The sequence below is a fragment of the Hyperolius riggenbachi genome, chromosome 1 (genome assembly GCF_040937935.1).
Source record: "Hyperolius riggenbachi isolate aHypRig1 chromosome 1, aHypRig1.pri, whole genome shotgun sequence".
Taxonomy (NCBI): Eukaryota; Metazoa; Chordata; class Amphibia; order Anura; family Hyperoliidae; genus Hyperolius; species Hyperolius riggenbachi.
In genome coordinates, this window is record NC_090646.1 from 56,237,627 (window position 1) to 56,258,255 (window position 20,629).

The 20,629-nt window shown below is 51.0% G+C and overlaps 1 protein-coding gene across 3 annotated transcripts in view; it reads left to right on the forward strand.

The window, feature by feature from the left end:
• Window positions 1-4,279: 4,279 nt before the first annotated feature.
• The window catches only part of LOC137562813 (rab11 family-interacting protein 1-like), a 103,905-nt gene continuing 87,555 nt past the window's right edge, over window positions 4,280-20,629 (forward strand). For 2 of the 3 annotated variants that reach the window (XM_068274531.1, XM_068274549.1), the window contains exons 1-2: window positions 7,205-7,348; window positions 13,886-14,290. In XM_068274531.1, the coding sequence (XP_068130632.1) occupies window positions 13,935-14,290 (356 nt within the window). In that variant the 5' untranslated portion in view covers window positions 7,205-7,348; window positions 13,886-13,934. Of the gene's footprint in view, window positions 4,434-7,204; window positions 7,349-13,885; window positions 14,291-20,629 lie in introns of those variants that run through there. The other variant, XM_068274540.1, reaches the window with a different exon arrangement.

Consider the following 20,629-nt stretch of genomic DNA (forward strand, 5'->3'; position numbering starts at 1 on the left):
AGTCGTTGTGGTTGTCATTGAAAGTTCTGGAAATTGTGTCTACCTGTGTATCCACTACTGAGAAGACTTTTGTGATATGAAGAATTAAAAGATACACTTCCGCACTGTATCGGACGGTGGATATCTCTGGACCTCGGTCCAGTTGGCGTTATCTTCATATCCTCACAGATTGGAGTCTGGTTTCTTCTTTTGGACTCTAGTGATACATATGTACACTGTATGCCTCTGAGGAAGCGATCTCTGATCGTGAAACACGTGTCAGGCAGTCGTTGTGGTTGTCATTGAAAGTTCTGGAAATTGTGTCTACCTGTGTATCCACTACTGAGAAGACTTTTGTGATATGAAGAATTAAAAGATGAATATTGGTTCATTTAAAGCCCCAGTTGTCGAGTTTGTAAAGTACAGGGAGCCATGTGAGTGTTGGACATGAGTGAGTAGGGAGTGCCATGTGTGGTCTGGATGTGTGCCATGGGAGAGTACTGAGTCTCATATGGGTTCGGACCAAGGATGGGTACTGGGTGCTATTTGGGTGCTGGCCATGGATGGGTATTAGGTGCATATAATGGCTTTGGAACGTGGTGACGTTTGAGTACTGTGCCATGTGCATGTTGATTATGGGGGTATGTGGGAGTACATTTGAGATCGGCGCCGGTAGACTTGGGCGCAGGATACAGAGGTATATAGCTGATCCTGCTTCTGCACAAGTCCGGGCCGATTTAATTACTATTCCCCCTCCAGGCTGCCATGGATATTGGGGGAATGAAATAATTCGGCTTCCAGCGATTATGTTTTTAAGCAACCTCGGCTCCCTCTTCTGAAGGAGCCACCATTACTCACTGAGCGATTCAATAGGAGTGATTCCTATTGAAGTCTATGGAGGCGCCGGCTGCGCCCAAATCTAGCAGCGCTGAAAAGCACTGCTCCGGTATGTGGGTCTTAGGTGCAAATACTGAGTGCCAAGTGGGTACTGGGAGTGAGTACATGGTGACATATGGGTGATGGGTGCTGGCTAGTGGGGTATTTGTTGTCATGTGGGTGCTAAAGGCAGATGCTGGGTGCCATGTGGGTTCTGGGTGCTGGCACAGGGTGTCATGTGGATTCTGGCTGTATGGGTGTGTATCAACCATCATGTAGGTGTTGATTGCAGGTACTCAGTCCCTTGTGAGTTCTGGGTGCAAGTACTGGATGTCATATGTGAGTGCTTGGTGTGGGTGCTGGGCACCAAGAGGAGGCTTAGTGCAACTGGAACTACTGCAGATGAAACATGTGGGTGTTGGGTGCAGGTACTGGGTATCACATAGGTGCAAATACTTGGTGCCATGCCTGGGTGCTAGCTATGGGTGGGCATTGTGTGTCATGTGAGTTCTGAGTGCAGGTACTTTGGGTGGTAGTGCTAGTTATGTGGGTGCAGATAGTGGGTGCCATGTGGAGGCTGCGTGCAGGTGTGAGTAGTGGGTGCCAAGTTGGGGCTGGGTGCAAGTACTGTGCCATGTAGGTGTGAGTACTGGGTGCCAGCTATAGGGTGAAGGGGTGCAGGTACTAGGTGTCATGTGGCTGTTTGATGCAAGTACTCAGTACCATGTTGAGGCCGGATGTGAGTATTGGGTGCAGGGTGCTTGGTGCAAGTACTGGGTGCTTGCTGTAGTGGGGGTTACTGGTTGAGTATAATGTGAGTGCGGAATATTGGTGGGATTGCTGTGGGTGCAGGGGGTGGGAGGTCACTTTGGGTGCTGCTATGAATGGCATAGTTGCTGCTAGGGGAGGTAGAGGTCAGTGTGGTTGCTGGGGGAAGGGTAGGTCACTGTGGGTGCTGGGGGGAGAAGTAACTGTGGGTGCTGTGGAAGGTAGAGGTCAGTATAGGTGCTGGAGGAAAGGGAGGTCACTGTGGGTCCTTTGAGGGAGATCACTGTGGGTCTTGGGAGGTAGAGGTCATTGTGGGTGCAGGGGGTGGGAGATCACTGTGGGTACTGCTATGAATGGCATAGTTGCTGCTAAGGGAGGTAGAGGTCAGTGTGGGTGCTGGGGGAAGGGTAGGCCACTGTGCTGTGGAAGGAAGAGATCAGTATAGGTGCTGGAGGAAGGGGACGTCACTGTGGGTGCTGGAAGAAGTCAGTGTGGTTACTGGAGGAAGGAGTGGATGCTGGGTGTTAGGAAAGGCCACTGTGGGAGCTGGCAATGGGAGAGGTCACTGTAGGTGCTGCTTTTGGGATGGAATGTCCCTGTGGGTGCTGCAGGGGACAGGAGGGTAGCCACTGTGGGAGGGAAAAATCACTGTGGGTGCTGGGGGAGGGATAGGTCAGTGTGGGTGCTGGGGTAGGCAGGATCACTGCTGGAGAGGGAGAGGTCACTGTGGGTGCTAGGTGGAGGGAGAGGTCACTGTGGGTGCTGGGGGAGGGAGAGGTCACTGTGGGTGCTAGGTGGAGGAAGAAGTCACTGTGGGTGCTGGGGAGGGAGAGGTCACGGTGGGTGCTAGATGGAGGGAAAGGTCACTGTGGGTGCTGGGTAGGGAAGATGTCACTGTGGGTACTGGGGAGGGAGAGGTCAGAATGGGTCCTAGGTGGTGAGAGAGGTCACTGTGATTGCTAAGTGAAGGGAGATGTTCCTGTGGGTACTGGGGAGGGAGAGGTCAGTATGGGTCCTAGGTGGAGGGAGAGGTCACTGGGTACTAGGTGGAGGGAGAGGTCACTATGGGCACTGGGGAGAGAGAGGTCAATATGGGTCCTAGGTGGAGGGAGAGGTCACTGGGTCCTAGCTGGAGGAAGAGGTCACTGTGAGTGCTAGAGGAGGGAGTGGTCACCGGGTACTAGGTGGAGGGAGAGGTCACTATGGGTCCTAGGTGGAGGGAGAGGTCACTGTGAGTGCTGGGGGAGGGAGTGGTCAGTATGGGTCCTAGGTGGAGGGAGAGGTCACTATGGGTACTGGGGAGGGAAAGGTCAATATGGGTACTAGGTGGAGGTAGAGGTCACTATGGGTGCTGGGGGAGGGAGAGGTCAGTATGGGTCCTAGGTGGAGGGAGAGGTCAGTATGCCACACTAGGATTTCTGTCTGGGCCTCTTCACTTGAAAGTGTCCCAAGCGGAGGCGGAGCTTCCCACGGGTGGGCGGGGCTTATCACAACAGGAGGCGGAGCTTATTTTGAGCGGCGAGAGGGACTTTTTTTTGAAGATTTTAAAAAGGGGGGTGCCTGGGCACCCAGAGCACCCCCCTGTGCACGTGCCTGGAAGAGGGAGCTGCACATGGAATGGGAGGGGGGTGCTGTACATGGATGATACACATAGAAGAGGGGGCAGCACATGGAATGGGAGGGCTACTGTACATGGATCATACACAAAGAAGAGGGGGCGGCACATGGAATGGGAGGGGTCTACAGTACATGGACGATACGCATGGTAGAGGGGGCTGCACATGGAATGCGAGGGGGGCTGCTGTACATGGATGATACACATGGAAGAGGGGGCGGCTCATGGAATGGGAGGGGGCTGCTGTGTACATGGATGATACACATGGAAGAGGGGGCGGCTCATGGAATGGGAGGGGGCTGCTGTACATGGATGATACACATGGAAGAGGGGGCTGCACGTGGAATGGGAGGGCTGCTGTACATGGATGATACATATGGAAGAGGGGGCTGCACATGGAACAGGAGGGGCTGCTGTACATGGATGTTACACATGGAAGAGGGGGCGGCTCATGGAATGGGAGGGAGCTTCTGTACATGGATGATACACATGGAAGAGGGGGCTGCACGTGGAATGGGAGGGGCTGCTGTACATGGATGTTACACATGGAAGAGGGGGCTGCACATGGAACAGGAGGGCCTGCTGTACATGGATGTTACACATGGAAGAGGGGGCTGCACATGGAATGGGAGGGCTGCTGTACATGAATGATACACATGGAAGAGGGGGCTGCACGTGGAATGGGAGGGCTGCTGTACATGGATGTTACACATGGAAGAGGGGGCTGCACATGGAATGGGAGGGCTGCTGTACATGGATCATACACAAGGAAGAGGGGGCGGCACATGGAATGGGAGGAAAGTTGCCCCACATGGAAGGGGAACCACTGCATATAATTTGGGTAGGGGCACAAAAAAGTATAAATCCAGCCCTGGATATACAGCAGCAGCTGCAGCAGCTATTCCCCTCCCCTCCACACTGAGAGGAGAAAGTTACACATATGTATGTATGTAATGATAGGAGCAGCACACATACAGCAGTAGATGTGAGGGGCAGCCCTTTGGTAATATACAGCAGCGGCAGTGGCTCCTCCCCTCCTCTCTGCACTGTGAGGAGAAAGTTACTTTGCAGCCGCAGCTCTGCAGACGCCGCCGGACTCTCCCTCCTCCTCCCTCTGCCGGGACTGCGGCCACAGGGGAGCCTCTCCCTGGATGTAGCGGAGCCCCCCGTGGCCCCCTCAGCGCTGCAGCATGAGGTGAGCAGCCCGCCCTGAGCTCTCTGTGTGTGTGGGGAGCAGCTGCATTCCAGTCTATGGGGCGGCTGCTGCATGCCTTGTATTGCTGCTGCTGCATGATCTGCATTGTGTGTGTGTGTCTGCTGTATACCCATTACCCAGCCCCATGGTGCTGTATACCCATTACCCAGCTGCTGTATACCCAGCTCCCTGCTGCTAGTGAGGGTACAGCTCTGCAGTGCTGTATAGAGGCAGGGGACTCCTCTGTGTGTCTGCCATATACCCTGCTCCATGCTGCTAGTGAGGGTACAGCTCTGCAGTGCTATATACCCAGCCCCATTCTGCCATATACCCAGCTCCATGCTGCTAGTGAGGGTACAGCTCTGCAGTGCTATATACCCAGCCCCATTCTGCCATATACCCAGCTCCATGCTGCTAGTGAGGGTACAGCTCTGCAGTGCTGTATACCCAGCGCTCCCCGCTGCTGTATACCCAGCGCTCCCCGCTGCTGTATACCCAGCGCTCCCCGCTGCTGTATACCCAGCGCTCCCCGCTGCTGTATACCCAGCGCTCCCCGCTGCTGTATACCCAGCGCTCCCCGCTGCTGTATGCCCAGCGCTCCCCGGTGCTGTATGCCCAGCGCTCCCCGGTGCTGTATGCCCAGCGCTCTCCGGTGCTGTATACCCAGCGCTCCCCGGTGCTGTATACCCAGCGCTCCCCGGTGCTGTATACCCAGCGCTCCCTGGTGCTGTATACCCAGCGCTCCCTGGTGCTGTATACCCAGCGCTCCCTGGTGCTGTATACCCAGCGCTCCCTGGTGCTGTATACCCAGCGCTCCCTGGTGCTGTATACCCAGCGCTCCCTGGTGCTGTATACCCAGCGCTCCCTGGTGCTGTATACCCAGCGCTCCCCGGTGCTGTATACCCAGCGCTCCCCGCTGCTGTATACCCAGCGCTCCCCGCTGCTGTATACCCAGCGCTCCCCGCTGCTGTGTACCCAGCGCTCCCCGCTGCTGTGTACCCAGCGCTCCCCGCTGCTGTATACCCAGCGCTCCCCGCTGCTGTATACCCAGCGCTCCCCGCTGCTGTATACCCAGCGCTCCCCGCTGCTGTATACCCAGCGCTCCCCGCTGCTGTATACCCAGCGCTCCCCGCTGCTGTATACCCAGCGCTCCCTGCTGCTGTATACCCAGCGCTCCCCGCTGCTGTATACCCAGCTCCCTGCTGCTAGTGAGGGTACAGCTCTGCAGTGCTGTATAGAGGCAGGGGACTCCTCTCTGCTCCTTCCCATGAGTTTGCGCTTTCACTGCCTTGAGCATGCAATTTGTTATATCTAACAATATTCAGGCTTTTCCCTGCTTTGAGACTGCATAGACATCAGACTTGATTACATTCCAATGGTTAGTCCACCTAACAGAGGTACTTTAGTTATGGGTGGAGCGTGTGGAACAAGCTGTTAGGTTGCATATTGTGGCACCACTGCATAACTTGGAAGTAATTTACATCACTGATATTATACTATATACTCTCCCGCACCCATTAATGCCCAATACTACACCTCCCCCCAGTGCTCAACACTACACCCCCCTCTTAATCCCCACCATTACACCCCTCGTCTATGGAGGCCACCATATGTATTTCCTTTTAAAATACCAGTTGCCTGGCTGTCCTGCAGATCTGTTTGGCTGTAGTAGTGTCTGAGTCACACCAGGAACAAGCATGCAGCTAATCCAGTCAGATCTGACAATAATGTCAGAAACATCTGATCTTCTGCATGCTTGTTTAGGGTCTATGGCTAAAAGTATTAGAGGCAGAGGATCAGCAGGGTAACCAGGCAACTGGTATTGCTTAAAAGGAAATAAATATGGCAGCCTCCATATCCCACTCCCTTCAGGATCCCTTTAACACTTCTCCCCACCCCACTGAATGCCTATCACTGAGGCCCGGTTCACACTGCCATATAAAAAACTGATCTGTCCAAACGGGTCAGTTTTGAGAAGGCATCAGTTTTTTATCTGTTAAGTTAGCGCAGGTCAATGCGAGGCATCTGTCGATCCAGAAAAATCGTTCCCACCCTAAACTTCAGACGAACTGAATGGATCCGTTACAATGGAGAAATGCACATGGATGTTATTGATTAACATAGGGTCCGTTCACTTCCGTGTTGTTGACAGCAAACTGTTGGAAGAAGGTTTATCTGACAGCACATTTTTAGGTTGTGAGCCTGTCTGAATATATATATATTTTTTAAATTAAAAATCACCTGATAAAAGACAAAAAGACAAAGACAAACACTTATATAGCGCTTTTCTCCTGGCAGACTCAAAGCGCCAGAGCTGCAGCCACTAGGGCGCACTCTATAGGCAGTAGCAGTGTTAGGAAGACTTGCCTAAGGTCTCCTGCTGAATAGGTGCTGGCTTACTAAACAGGCAGAGCCGAGATTCGATAAGCCCCACAAGCAGATTTATCAAGTCCAGTGCGTGGAACGCTGGTGCAGAACTGGCGCAAGAATGGAGAATATGTCTGGGTCGAGAATTCTAATTGGTCGCCCCGAGCAGCTGCTCTACTGCCAGCTGAATGAGCTCTGCTCTCTACAGGGCTGTGGAGTCGGTACAAAAATCATCCAACTCTTCAGTTCTATGAAGCCACCGACTCCAGGTACCCAAAATCGCTCCGACTCTCGACTTTAGGCTTGCTAGGATTGCAGTCTGGGCCACGCCCTCTGTGATGCAGCAGTTAAGCTCCTCCTCCAGCTCTGGGGATGGGGGTGGGTGACTGTTGGTTTTTAACAGGTTTCTTCTTGCACCGTTGCAGCTTTATACCGGTTGGGGTGGGGTTGGGATAATGTAAGCAGAGATCTATTTTGATATCCTTTTTAAAATGTCTGTACTAGATGGCTGCCCAAGAACTCACTCTTTGAGCTAAAGGGAACCTCAGGTGAGTGGGATATGGAGGCCGACATGTTTATTTCCTTTTAAACAATGCACATTGACGGGCTGTCCTGCAGATCCTCTGCCTTTAATACATTTAGGGCCTGTTTCCACTACATGCAAATTGGATGCAGAAAAACTGACTCCAATGAATGCCTATGGGAAAATCTGGATCAGAAAAATCGCGTTTAGTGGAAACAGGCCCATAGGCTTTCATTGGAGTCAGTTTTTCTGCATCCAATCTGCGTGTAGTGGAAACAGACCCTTAGCCATAGACCCTGAGCAAGCATATGCAGACCTGGTGCTCTGCCTTAACCCTGAATTGCATTAAACTACTGTAAAATAAAGCCTGTGATGGGCTAGATTACCTTTAGGCTGGTTTCACAGTGGGACGTTACAGGCGCATGTTAGAGCAGCCTGTAACGTACCCCATCGCACAGCAATAAAAAAATCAATGGGCTGTTCACAGTGCCCACGTTGCGTTACTTAGTAACGCTGCGCCGTAAGACAACGTACTGCATGCAGTACTTTATAAGCGGCTGAGCCGCGTTAGACTGTTTGCACGTGCTCAGTAACGTTGGGGAGGACCGGAGAGCGGCCAGGCACATGGCTAATTAATATTCACTGCACTCAGTGACGTGCAGTGTTTACTTCCTGGAGCGGCCGCTCTGTGCGGCGATTGGCCGGGCGGGACCACGTGATGCCGCATGCGTCCAAGAGTACGCATTACGGCATCACGGACGCCAGAGTGAGCTGCACAACGCGGCTCACTCTGACGTCCAAAGCAGGGAGCACCAGGCGTTGCGTTAGGGGCACGTTATGCGACCATAACATCCCCTAAAACGCAACGTCCTGGTGTGAAACCAGCCTTAAATAGACTCAGAGCTTGTTTAAATAAAAAGATTTATACATACCTGGGGCTTCTTCCAGCTCCATCTGCTGGGATCGTTCCCACGCCGCCGTCCTCAGTCTTCTGCAGCGACGGTACCGCCGTCAGTCGGCTCCAGTCTCCGCAAGAGATGTGCGCACTTTGCGTATTTCTCCACCAGCTGCTGGAGAGATTCGTAGCGGGCACTTCTCTTATGCCAGACTGGCTCCGACTGATGGAAGTGCGGGGATCCGGTACTGGCGCTGCAGAATGCTGAGGACGGCGGCGTGGGAGCGATCTGAGCAGATGGGGCTGGAGGAATGTATAAATCTAAATTTAAATGAGCTCTGGTACACTTTAACTACACTGCCCAGATAGAGGGACGCTGGGACAACCAAACATTACACTGGCCATGTAGGGGGACACAAGAACAGGCAATAATTGACCACAGGGGGGGCGTAGGAATAGCCAATGGCTGTTCTTGTGTCCCCATGTGGTCCGTGTAATTTAACTGACTATGCTGCTCGTTAATGGGGTCCTGTCAGAAATAATTAGTTTGACCCGTCTATTTGACGGGAAATTGCATAGTGTGTGCTAGGGATAAGGCTGCTTTCACACTAGATGCGGTTCATGAGATGCTAATACTGGCTTGCATAGAAATGTAATTGAGATTGGATGCAGCCTGGAATGTTGGCAGACAAAATGTCAGAAAGGCAATTTGATTGGCCCAGCTCTAAGTAGCATGCAATGTGCCTGAAATTTTCACGCAGCCCAGAATCCTTAGCTTCTCCTCGACCATCACTAGTTCACACCATGCCAGACCATACTGCATGCGTTCTGATGGAGGCGCTGCCATCACTGGCACGGCCCAATGCAGGTTGGGCTGGAGGCATTCTAGAGGAGAGCTGTGACATTCATCATGTGTATGGCAATATCCAGTGTATGGGAGAATGTGGGCTGTCCCATATTTATTCTTGTAGCGGAAATCACTGCAGTCCTCGGCTTGTCGGTTTGTTGGGTCCGCAACTCGGTCTGTGAGAATGTATACAGTGGACATGGTGGCATTGAGCTCGAGGCAGGTCATTTGGGTGCCACCATAGACCGAAATGTGCAGGAAGGGATGAGTAGTTTTAAAGTGGACCTGAACTCTTGCTACTGGACACAAGAAAACCGAGAGAAATGCACCCTATATGTATTTAGAGAGCTTAGTCTAATTCCCCCTCATCTGTGACTAGTCACCACTGTAATTTGATCTCTCAGCCATGTCAGCTGGCTGCCTTGACAGACACAGCTAATATGTAAACACAGGATGTTACCCTTTTGTCTGCTTCCATGAAAGCAGGAAGTAGACACTGCAGATTTATTGCAGGAGTTCTGTAAGCGGTAACAAAAAACGTTTTTCTTAAAGAGAATCTGTACTCTAATATTCTACACTAAAAAGCATACCATTCTATTCCTTGTTTTCTCCTGTGCCCCTCTTTGCTGTTTCTGCCACTCTCTGCTGCAATCCTGGCTTGTAATTAACAGTTTTAGGCAGAGTTTACAAACAAACTAACCAGCTTGTGATAGGCTCACATAAACAGTGTGTGAGTCATACAGGGGGCCTGCAAAGGGTGTGTATCGCTTCTATCCAATCACAAGCAGCCCTGCACATTCCACACATTCAAGCCTTAGCCCGACAGACACCACAGAGGAAAGGAGATAAGATTTATTACAGAGACAGTGCAATTAGGAAAGGCTGCAGTAAGCCAGAGCACATTAGAACAGGCATAGGAACTTATAGGATAGAAGAACTAAGGCTGAAAAATTTGTTACAGAGTCTCTTTAAAGACAATGTAACCCCACTGCTGAAAAATGAACCCAGATACTTACCGAAGGAGTGGGAAGGCTCTGGGTCCTAATGAGCCTTCCCTCTCCTCTCCCGGTGCCCTCGGCGCTGCGCTGTCCCCGGGAGCAGTATTTGACTAAATTGCCCAAATACTGCTCCTTCCGCCGGCGAAGGTGACTTCGGAAAGTCTTCGGGAGCCTGAGTACTCCTGAAGGTGGGCCGCTCCTCACTGCGCACGTGCGAACGCCCTCTATTGCGTCATCGCGCATGCGCAGTATGGAGCTGCCTGTCTTCGCAAGGACTCGGCTCCTGAAGACTTCCCAAGTCCCCCGCGGCGGGGGCTTTGAACGGGGGAGCCAATGCTGCACTGAAGGCACCAGCAGAGGAGAGGGAAGGCTCATTAGGACCCGAGCCTTCCCTCTCCTTAGGTGAGTATCTGGTTTCTTCTTTTAGCAGCGGGGTTACATTGGCTTTAAAGATGATTATGCTGTTGCGTATCTTTTAAAGTAGAGAGGAAGTTCTGAGATCAGGTCTTTAAGTGTAGGGCAGGGGGAGGGTTAAAGAGAAACTCCGACCAAAAATTGAACTTTATCCCAATCAGTAGCTGATACCCCCTTTTACATGAGAAATCTATTCCTTTTCACAAACATACCATCAGGGGGCGCTGTATGACTGATATTGTGGTGAAACCCCTCCCACAAGTAACCCCTCCCAAAAAAAAAGTTTGAACTTTTGTGGGAAATCGCTGTTTACAGCTGTTTCCAACTGCCAAAAACCATGCAGCAGCTACATCACCTGCCAACAGTAAAATGTTCACTGGAGTTCCTCTTTAAGCCTGGTAAACACATCCAATTTTGATTGGCCAATTTTACTAGCTTGTATGTATTATGAGAGATTACCACAATCTGATCATAGCATTCAGTCTGTCGGCCTTCATACTACATGTAAGTGGGAAAATTGTCAAATCAAAATTGGATGTGTGTGACCATCTTAAAGTTCACCCGAGGCTATATGTATTTATCTCAGATCCTGCAGAGGTTTCCTACATCCTCATGACCCCCACCATTGCCGCACAGGAGCCTGTCTGATATGTTGCGTGGCCACGCTCCATTTCCTCTTTGTCTACAAGCGGCTCCGTGCTGCTGCACAGGCACAGCCATGCTTGCGCAGGTACAGTACAGCTCCCCTTGTTCATGAAGCGGTACGCTGATGCAATCTTCGAGGGTCCTGGGCAGGGGTGGTGGTCTGGAGGACGACACAGGAAGGCTATGGAGGATCCAGCGGCTGCATACAGGAAAAAAGGGCGCTGGGAAATTTGGGCAGAGAGTGAAGCTGAAAAAGTCTCACCCTGCTATTGCAAAATTCCCGGCAGTGTTAAGTACTCTCCCCCCTCCAGGCTGCCAGGCACTCGGCTAAGTTGCAATTCTGCTGCCATCTATTGCTGCGGCTGAATTGCACTGTTTTTTTCATAATTTGGGCTCCGTCTCCGAGCACCGCTGTAGCCGTAATTAACATTCCAGCCTATGGTGGCGCCCAAATGTCCGGCGCCCTTTTTGCCTGTTTCGCCAGTGGCTTCCCTCTTCCTAGGCAAGTATCTGTTTTTTTGGGTTTTTTTATTGCCACCTCGGGTTTACTGTAAGCTTTAGGTGTGCATAGGAGGAGGGTTGTTAGTGTTAGAAGCCGGTAGGGGGAAGGTTAGTGTGAGAGATAGGTTAGGTAAAGCTGTAGAATATTGCATGCCTTGAGCTACCTACCAGCTCTGGGTTTCCATGGCCTGGAACAATGATTTGTGATGGGTGGAAAACTGCTGTGGGCGTCTCCACATGTTAGTGACAGTGTCATTACTAATCTGTTGGGATGGATTCTTAATGACTCACTACAATTTTTTTCCTATTATTTTTCTTTTGTTGGGGGAGCCGCTCTCTCGCCTTTCCCTCTCGCCCTTCCCTCCCTGTGCAGCACAACAGGCTGCTTGGCAGGTGGTTGGGCGGCTTGTCCGTATGGAAATCCTTCCAAAACAGTTACCTGAAAACATCACTAAAGATCATTTATGGTAACAGTGAGGCAGGGAATACACTTGACTTTCAGTTTTCCGCGTGCGTTTTTCTGCATACTTTTTCTGCACACCAAGTGTGTTTCCATGCAGGAAAACGCGTGCGTTTTTTCACAGCAGGTGATGTAATTGATAGAGAAAACTGCCAAAACGTGCAGAGTCATCATGCAGAATGTCAGTTTTTTTTCTGCGTGCGAACAACACAGTAAGTGTGCACTAGCCCATTGATAAACATGAGTTCTCAGTTGTTTTTTTGCAGAAAACGCACACGAAAACTGTCAAGTGTGTTCCCTGCCTTACTGAAAGTTTGCCTGCAGCTTAAGAGCCTGTTTCCACTACACGCAGATTGGATGCAAAATGGATGCAGAAAAACTGACTCCAATGAAAGCCTATGGGCCTGTGTCCACTAAACGCAATTATTCTGATGCAGATTTTCCCATAGGCATTCATTGGAGTCAGTTTTTCTGCATCCATTCTGCATCCAATCTGCATCAAATCTGCGTGTAGTGGAAACAGGCCCTTATAGACTCCAATGAATACCTATGGGAAAATCTGCATCAGAAATATCACATTTAGTGGAAACAGACCCATAGGCATTCATTGGAGTCAGTTTTTCTGCATCCATTCTGCATCCAATCTGCGTGTAGTGGAAACAGGCCCTTAGGCCACATACACACATCAGACCATAGTCTTTTGAAAATGAAAGATCACAGACCAATTTTACCCCCTTCTATGTAGTATGAGAGCCATACCTACACAGTCTATTCTATGGAGCTGAACTCCCCATCAGAAAAAAATCTTGGCAAGATGCTGCACACACAGATGCTGTACAGACACAAAAGATCAGTATCTGCAAAAGATCTGTTCCTGCCAAAGATCCGTTCCTGCAAATTGCATTCATAGTCTATGAGATCTGCAGATCATCATACACACCTTGTTTAACTGACATTCATCTGCAGATCAATCATCTGCAGATCTGAAAATCCATCCTGGTGGATCTGATCTGCAGATGAATGTCTGTTAAATAAGGTGTGTATGATGATCTGCAGATCGCATAGACTATGAATGCATTTTGCAGGAACGGATCTTTTGCAGATACTGATCTTTTGAATGTGTGCAGCATCTTGCAAAGATTTCTGTCTGATGGGGAGTTCAGCTCCATAGAATAGACTGTGCAGGTATGGCTCTCATACTACATGGAAGGGGGTAAAATTGGTCTGTAATGTTTCATTTTCCAAAGACTATGGTCTGATGTATGAGCCTTTAGACTTGCAGTTTTCTCAGTAAGTATCTAATTATTATTATTATTATGATTATTATTGATTTTATAAAGCGCCAACATATTCCTTGGCGCTTTATAAAGTAAGAATCAAACATGGGGTAGATAATAATACAGACAATGGTGTACACCAATATACAGAATTGGTAACAGTGACAAAAGTAACATGATTAAAGCGGACCTGAACTCCGAACTTCCTCTTTGCTCTAAAAGATAACAAAAACATTTGTTACAACAAAAAAATCCTGCAATAAATCTTCCTTCTTTCATGGAAACAGACGTATTGTTAACATCCTGTGCTTATAAATTAGCTCCTCTGCCGGGGCAGAGGAGATTTCTGAGCTGAGAGATCACATTACAGTGGTGATTAGTCACAAATGAGGGGGAATTAGACAGGCTAAACTCTCTAAATGCATACAGCGGGCATTTCTCCAGGTTTCCCTTCTGTCCTGTACTGTAGCTGTGAATGATATGTGCATATATTTATGTTGACCCCCTCTCCGTTTCCTCCTGCAGCTTGCTGTGATTTCTGCCACGGTGTGACCCCCGCCATCATCCATCCCCCATGTACCTGCGTCCGGAACCGGATCTGGGCTGGTTCCCAACCCACGTCCAGGTCACCATCCTACAGGCCCGCGGTCTCCGGGCCAAGGGGAAGCAGGGCACCAGCGATGCCTACACTCTGATCTCCATAGGCCGGGAGAAGTACAGCACCTCGGTGGTGGAGAAGACTCCTGGTTCTCCGGAATGGAAGGAGGAATGTTCCTTCGAGCTGTCTCCTGGAGCCCTGGAGAGGGGGGAGAACTGCGATCTGCAGCTGACAGTCATGCACAGAGCCCTCATTGGCATGGATCAGTTTCTGGGCCAGGTCCTCATACCTCTGCAGCAGGTCTACCAAGAGGGGCGCTCACAGAGAAACCAGTGAGTACCCTTTTACTCTTGCCCATATTGCTATGAGATGTTTGCCTTTTCATTACCAATGTGAGCACTTAACGAGGGATCCTATGGTCCTGTGATGTCCATAAATTTGCCATGTGTGCCTTGACGACATACTTCAGTGTTGGTCCTCCAACGGTTGTAGGAGGTCATGGTCCAGAGCCCATACATGGTTGTCCTCCAATGGTTGTAGGAGGTCATGGTCCAGAGCACATACATGGTGGTTCTCCATCAATTTTAGGAGGTCATGGTCCAGAGCCAGTTCGGACAGTTGATCCTATCGTCTGTAGATCTACTGCAGAATCCAAAGGCTGCCGTGGTGCACAAAAATGTATGTGATGGTCACCACAGGTGCAGCAAGTTATCGTATTTTTTGGTCACACCTATCGTACAGGACTAACTATGTCATAGCAGAAACCTGCAAGTTTTCCTTGCAAGATTCCTGGGCATAATGTGGATCCTCTGGTTTCAGGGTCAAATCTAGTGTGTGTGCTGTATCTCCTGACATTGGAAGTCTCTCCTTCAGCAGTTGGGCAAGCTTGCCAATCCTCAGCTGTTGATATTGTCCTGCTGCAGCCTTCCAATTGGCCCCCCCCCTTTCCATAGGACAGAACAATGTTCTGGGCTCAGAGCTTAGTATTATGTCTGCTGAACATTTGGAGGTGGACAGTCACCCGAAATAATCAGGAATAATCATATTTTCAGTGACAGAAATAATAATGAAGTGTGAAGCTTTGCTCTGCACATCCAATACCTGGTCTGTGTATGGAGAAGAGGATCAGAGAGCTGTATCCTTACACAGAATATAAGCCTGGGGAGTGGGAGGGACACATGACTATTGTCACCTCTCGGTGGTGTTGTTTTTGGGGTGAAGATCGTGCTGGCCTCAGGACTCCTCAGGCCACAGTAACCAGATCCTGCCACAGCTCAGCACATCTGACTGGCTGCAATATGATCCCGTGTGATGTCTCATCCCAACAGCAGCAACTGCTGAGTCCTCCTCGCACAGGCGGGAGTCTGAGAATCTGGCTTTACAAGGGCTGAGGGCCTGTTTGGACAAGAAGGGAGACGCTGTGTCTGAATCTCTATAAGCGATGCTAGCAGGAGGGGGGGGGGGGGGGGGTCTGTCTGGGGACAGATAATGGTGTTTAAGCCACAGGGACATTTGGTGTAGAGGAATCCTGAAGTATGCTTGGGTAACGTAAGCAGAGCATATGATAGCTTTCATAACAGCACAGTGGTTTAGCCGATAGCATTCCTCTATTGTGGGGCTAGAGTCCCAAGCTCGAATCTTAGCTAGGATATCGTCTGCAAGGAATTTGTATACTTTCCCAGTGTTTGCATGGGTTTCCTCCAGGCACTTTGGCTTCCTCTTTCTCCCACATCCCTAAAACATAGTGGCAGCCCCCCCCCCTCCCCCCCCCAAAAAAACGCACAACTCTCCCGTCCTCGAAGAGGCGACTGCAAGAAAACATTTGTAAAGCGCTTTTCTCTTGTAGGACCCAAAGCGCATTAGCTTGTCTCAGATCAGTACATAGTAATGTGTACAGGGGAGAACGTTATGTGATCATAAATGCCAAACTAAACAGGTGTGTTTTCACTTTTGATTTAAATGTGTCCTGGGTTGGAGCGGTCTTGATTAAGTTTGGCAGGGCATTCCACAGGGTAGAGGCAGCACGACAGCCCTGGCTCCAAAGGTTTTTAGTTGGATTCTGGGGGTCGTCAAGTTATTGGATCTTTGTGGGTTGTCCCTATTGGGATGCAGAATTTTACCGGGGCTGACAGTGGAACAGAGGGGACTGGGAGGAAACTGAGGTACCTAACAGACTACATGGAACTGGAAGAAGCCCCAGTTAGTGGTGCTGTACAGTGTACACTATGTACAGTCAATAGCTTGTAGGCTAGCGATGTATTCTGTCACCATGGGGTGCAGAGAGACTGCAGTATTCAAAAAGGTTAGGACTGCTGCTCTTTAATGTTGTTTGTCTCTCCTTTGGTGTCAAGTAATGCAGAGTCAGGTATTAAAAAAAAAAAAAGTGAAAACCCTTCCCCTAAGTCTATCATAAACCTGCCACAAAAGCTTTTTACGGTTGGAGTTGAGTTTAAGCATGATAGTGCCGTGGAATACGCTCAATAATGCTTTAGCTGTACCTCAGAATACCCAAGCAGCCACTTTTCCCAGAATCCTTTGCTCCAGCTGTGCTTTTGACATGACTCCTGTGTTCACGTTGAGAAGGAATCTCGCTTGGGAGGGACCTGCAGTGTTTGCAGCGAGGAGCAAGGCCTGGGGGGGAAATATTTTAAGAGCTAAAAAAAATAACATTTCATTTTTCACTTTGAAGCCCTGACTGACTGATTTGAGTGCAGCCGGCCATGTTTTCTCTTCTCCTGACACTCAGACATGTGCTGCAGGCTCGGGGAGGAAACAGATCAATGACGGGACAGGCTATTTTGGTCTGGTTTATTTATGATGACAGGGCATGGAATGGCTGGCTCGCAAGGCATTGCCCAGCCTGTGTGCTTGTGGAAAATGCCTCCCGAGCACAGGGAAAAGCCAGCTGTGCCCCCAGACAATATACACAACATTCCCAGGCTCTCCTGCGCAGGGAATGTGACTGTGTATGTTATGGTCATCAAGCAAAACATTAGAAATACATGCATAACATTGTGTAGGCCTTTTTACTGCCACATCTGCTCTGTCCGACTGAGGCATGGAGTCAACAAGACCTGTCAAAGTGCCCGCATAGGCGCAGAAGAGCAGACTCTGCCGACGGGGCCTCGATTATATGGGCAGCCAGCAGGGACACCGAGGAGGACCGGGACTGCGGCGAGGGACTGGGACGGCTGCTAGGGGCTGGAAGAAGCCCCAAATGGATGCATTTTAAGCGTTCACCTCGGGGAGTCCTTTAAAGTGAACCCGAGGTCAGAGTGATATGGAGGCTGCCATATTTGTTTCCTTTGAAACAATACCAATTGCCTAGCAGCCATGCTGATCTATTGGACTGCATTGGTATCTGAACAACACCACAAACAAGCATGCAGCTAATCTTGTCAGATGTGACAATGTTAGACACACCTGATCTGCTGCATGCTTGTTCAGGGTTTATGGCTAAAAGCATTAGTCAGAGGATCAGCAGGACAGCCAGGCAACTGGTATTGCTTAAAAGGAAATAAATATGGCATCCTCCATATAACTCACCTCAGTTTCACTTTAACCAGTGTATAAACTACTTGAGTAACTGATATCAAATAAATAACTTTTGATGCAACTTCACCAGTTAGGGCCCTTTTCCACTGGCTGCGAACCACTTCAAAAAGCTGATCGCAGCCGTTTTGCTGATCGCTAGAGCACCGCGATTTACATGTACGTCACGGTGCTCATTTCCCAGTAGTGCACGCTGTTTTTTACCAGAACGCAAACGCCGGCTTGCACAATTCTGGTTGCGGCCGCGCTCCGCTCCCCACAGCAATTCGTCGAAATTGCAGCTAGTGGAAATTCCTGCTTGCGGGTAAGCACCGCAGAGCGATCTTGGGCGTATGCAGCAGTTGGAAAGGGCCCTTGCTGTGTGCCCCACAGACCTCTTACAGCGTCGGGCTGAAGCCTTCCCAGACATCGCTGTCTGTGCCCCGCCCACTGCAGATTGTATTCTCGACGCTGCTGCAGGCTTAACATGAACCAGAGGTGAGAGTTATGTTGGCCATACATGGTACAATTTTTTTCATACAATCTTACCATTTCTATGTAGTATAAGGGTAAATTAAGTAAATATACTGAAAGGATAATTTAGGCAGTTCCCTTATATTACATAGAAATGGTAAGATTGTATGAAAAAATTGTACCATGTATGGCCAGCATTATATGGAGGCTGCCATATTTATTTCCTTTTAAGCAATACCAGTTACCTGGCTATTCTACTGATCCTCTGCCTCTAATACTATTAGCCATAGACCCTGAACAAGCATGCAGCAGATCAGGTGTTTCTGACATTGTCAGATCTGACAAGATTAGCTGCATGCTTGTTTCTAGTGTATTTCATATACTACTGCAGCCAAATAGATCAGCAGCGCTGCCAGTCAACTGATATTGTGTAAAAGGAAACGCATATGGCAGCCTCCATATCACTGTCACCTCGGGTTCACTTCAATAAGCATGGTTGCTGTATTCCTGTGTAGATCTAGGAAAACGTTTATTTTAGCATGAAAGGAAGTCGGTATTGGTAGCCTCCGCACGCCTCTCCCTGCAGGCTTCCTGTCAGTTCCTCTTTTAGCCAGAGAAAGTGTTGCGGTTTCCCCACACTGGCGATACGGTCGCGCTTCAGCGTCAGAGAGCTGCTGGCGGAGTGTTTCCGCAGCCGGGACGAGCTCGCATGCCATTCCACAGCTACATAAATATTTTGGCGTTACCCGTCCGAGCGGCAGAGGGGAAATTTTCCATGCAGCTCAGTGTATAGTAGCGGAGTCAGCAGTGCAGTGCAGGACGTGTAACATTCCCCTAAAGGGTCGAGAACAATCGCCTGTTTGTTTGCAGCTAACCTACTTAATGTAATGTGATTTGGGAAAGATGTTTGCTGGAATCTATAACTCCAGATTCAGCCTGTAAGAAGAGAGTCTGCATCACCGGGGACCGGGGAGGTGCATATGCGGTGCTTCTTGGGACCACAGCGCCCTGCCTGCTAACCTGTGGCCCTTCACCGTCCCTGCCAACCTGTGGCCCTGGGGTCCAATCGCCACCTCTGCCTGTTAGTGGCCCTGGGGTCCTTCACCATCCCTGCCAGCCTGTGGCCCTGGGTCCTGTGGACTGCGCACCTGTGCCCCAGGAGTCCCACAGCTTCCCTGTCCCCCTTTGCTCCAGTGGTCTAGCGCTGTCCCTGCCCGCCTGTGCCCCCTGGGTACTTCAGTGTCCCTGCCCGCCTGTGCCCCAGGTTTCCTGCAATGTCCCTGCCCGTCTGTACTATCGGGGTCCGGCAGTGTCCCTGCCAGCCTCCCGAGGTCCGGCAGTGTCCCTGCCAGCCTCCCGAGGTCCGGCAGTGTCCCTGCCAGCCTCCCGAGGTCCGGCAGTGTCCCTGCCAGCCTCCCGAGGTCCCGCAGTGTCCCTGCCAGCCTCCCGAGGTCCCGCAGTGTCCCTGCCAGCCTCCCGAGGTCCCGCAGTGTCCCTGCCAGCCTCCCGAGGTCCCGCAGTGTCCCTGCCAGCCTCCCGAGGTCCCGCAGTGTCCCTGCCAGCCTCCCGAGGTCCCGCAGTGTCCCTGCCAGCCTCCCGAGGTCCCGCAGTGTCCCTGCCAGCCTCCCGAGGTCCCGCAGTGTCCCTGCCAGCCTCCCGAGGTCCCGCAGTGTCCCTGCCAGCCTCCCGAGGTCCCGCAGTGTCCCTGCCAGCCTCCCGAGGTCCCGCAGTGTCCCTGCCAGCCTCCCGAGGTCCCGCAGTGTCCCTGCCAGCCTCCCGAGGTCCCGCAGTGTCCCTGCCAGCCTCCCGAGGTCCCGCAGTGTCCCTGCCTGCCTCCCGAGGTCCCGCAGTGTCCCTGCCTGCCTCCCGAGGTCCCGCAGTGTCCCTGCCTGCCTCCCGAGGTCCCGCAGTGTCCCTGCCTGCCTCCCGAGGTCCCTCAGTGTCCCTGCCTGCCTCCCGAGGTCCCTCAGTGTCCCTGCCTGCCTCCCGGGGTCCCACAGTGTCCCTGCCTGCCTCCCGGGGTCCCACAGTGTCCCTGCCTGCCTCCCGGGGTCCCACAGTGTCCCTGCCTGCCTCCCGAGGTCCCACAGTGTCCCTGCCTGCCTCCCGAGGTCCCACAGTGTCCCTGCCTGCCTCCCGAGGTCCCACAGTGTCCCTGCCTGCCTCCCGAGGTCCCACAGTGTCCCTGCCTGCCTCCCGAGGTCCCACAGTGTCCCTGCCTGCCTCCCGAGGTCCCACAGCGTCCCTGCTTGCCTGTGCCCCCGGGATCTTGCGGCATCCCTGCCAGTCTGTGCCTCTGGGTCCCACTCATTCCTGCCCGCCTGTGCTAAATTGTATGGCTAAATTGCTGTGATTGTAGGTCAAGCTATAGATGTTGCAATGTGGATTTGCAAGGATCAACAATCTAGCCATTGTACACAGCACTTCAACATGTACCAGTTACTTTGTGGATTGTAGCATTTGTGGGGTGGTGACCAAGGTATGACCCTGTGTTTATTTTCTTCTTAAATTCCTGTGAATGATTAAAAAACTGTAGCCTTGCTCCTAAGCCTTGTACACATTGTGTATAACCCTCAGGTGGTCTGAGGATCGAGGGTGTGCACCGCTACATACTTGCAAGCTGCTTTATCTTCACTTCAGTTCCTGAAGCGAGTTGGCATATGGAG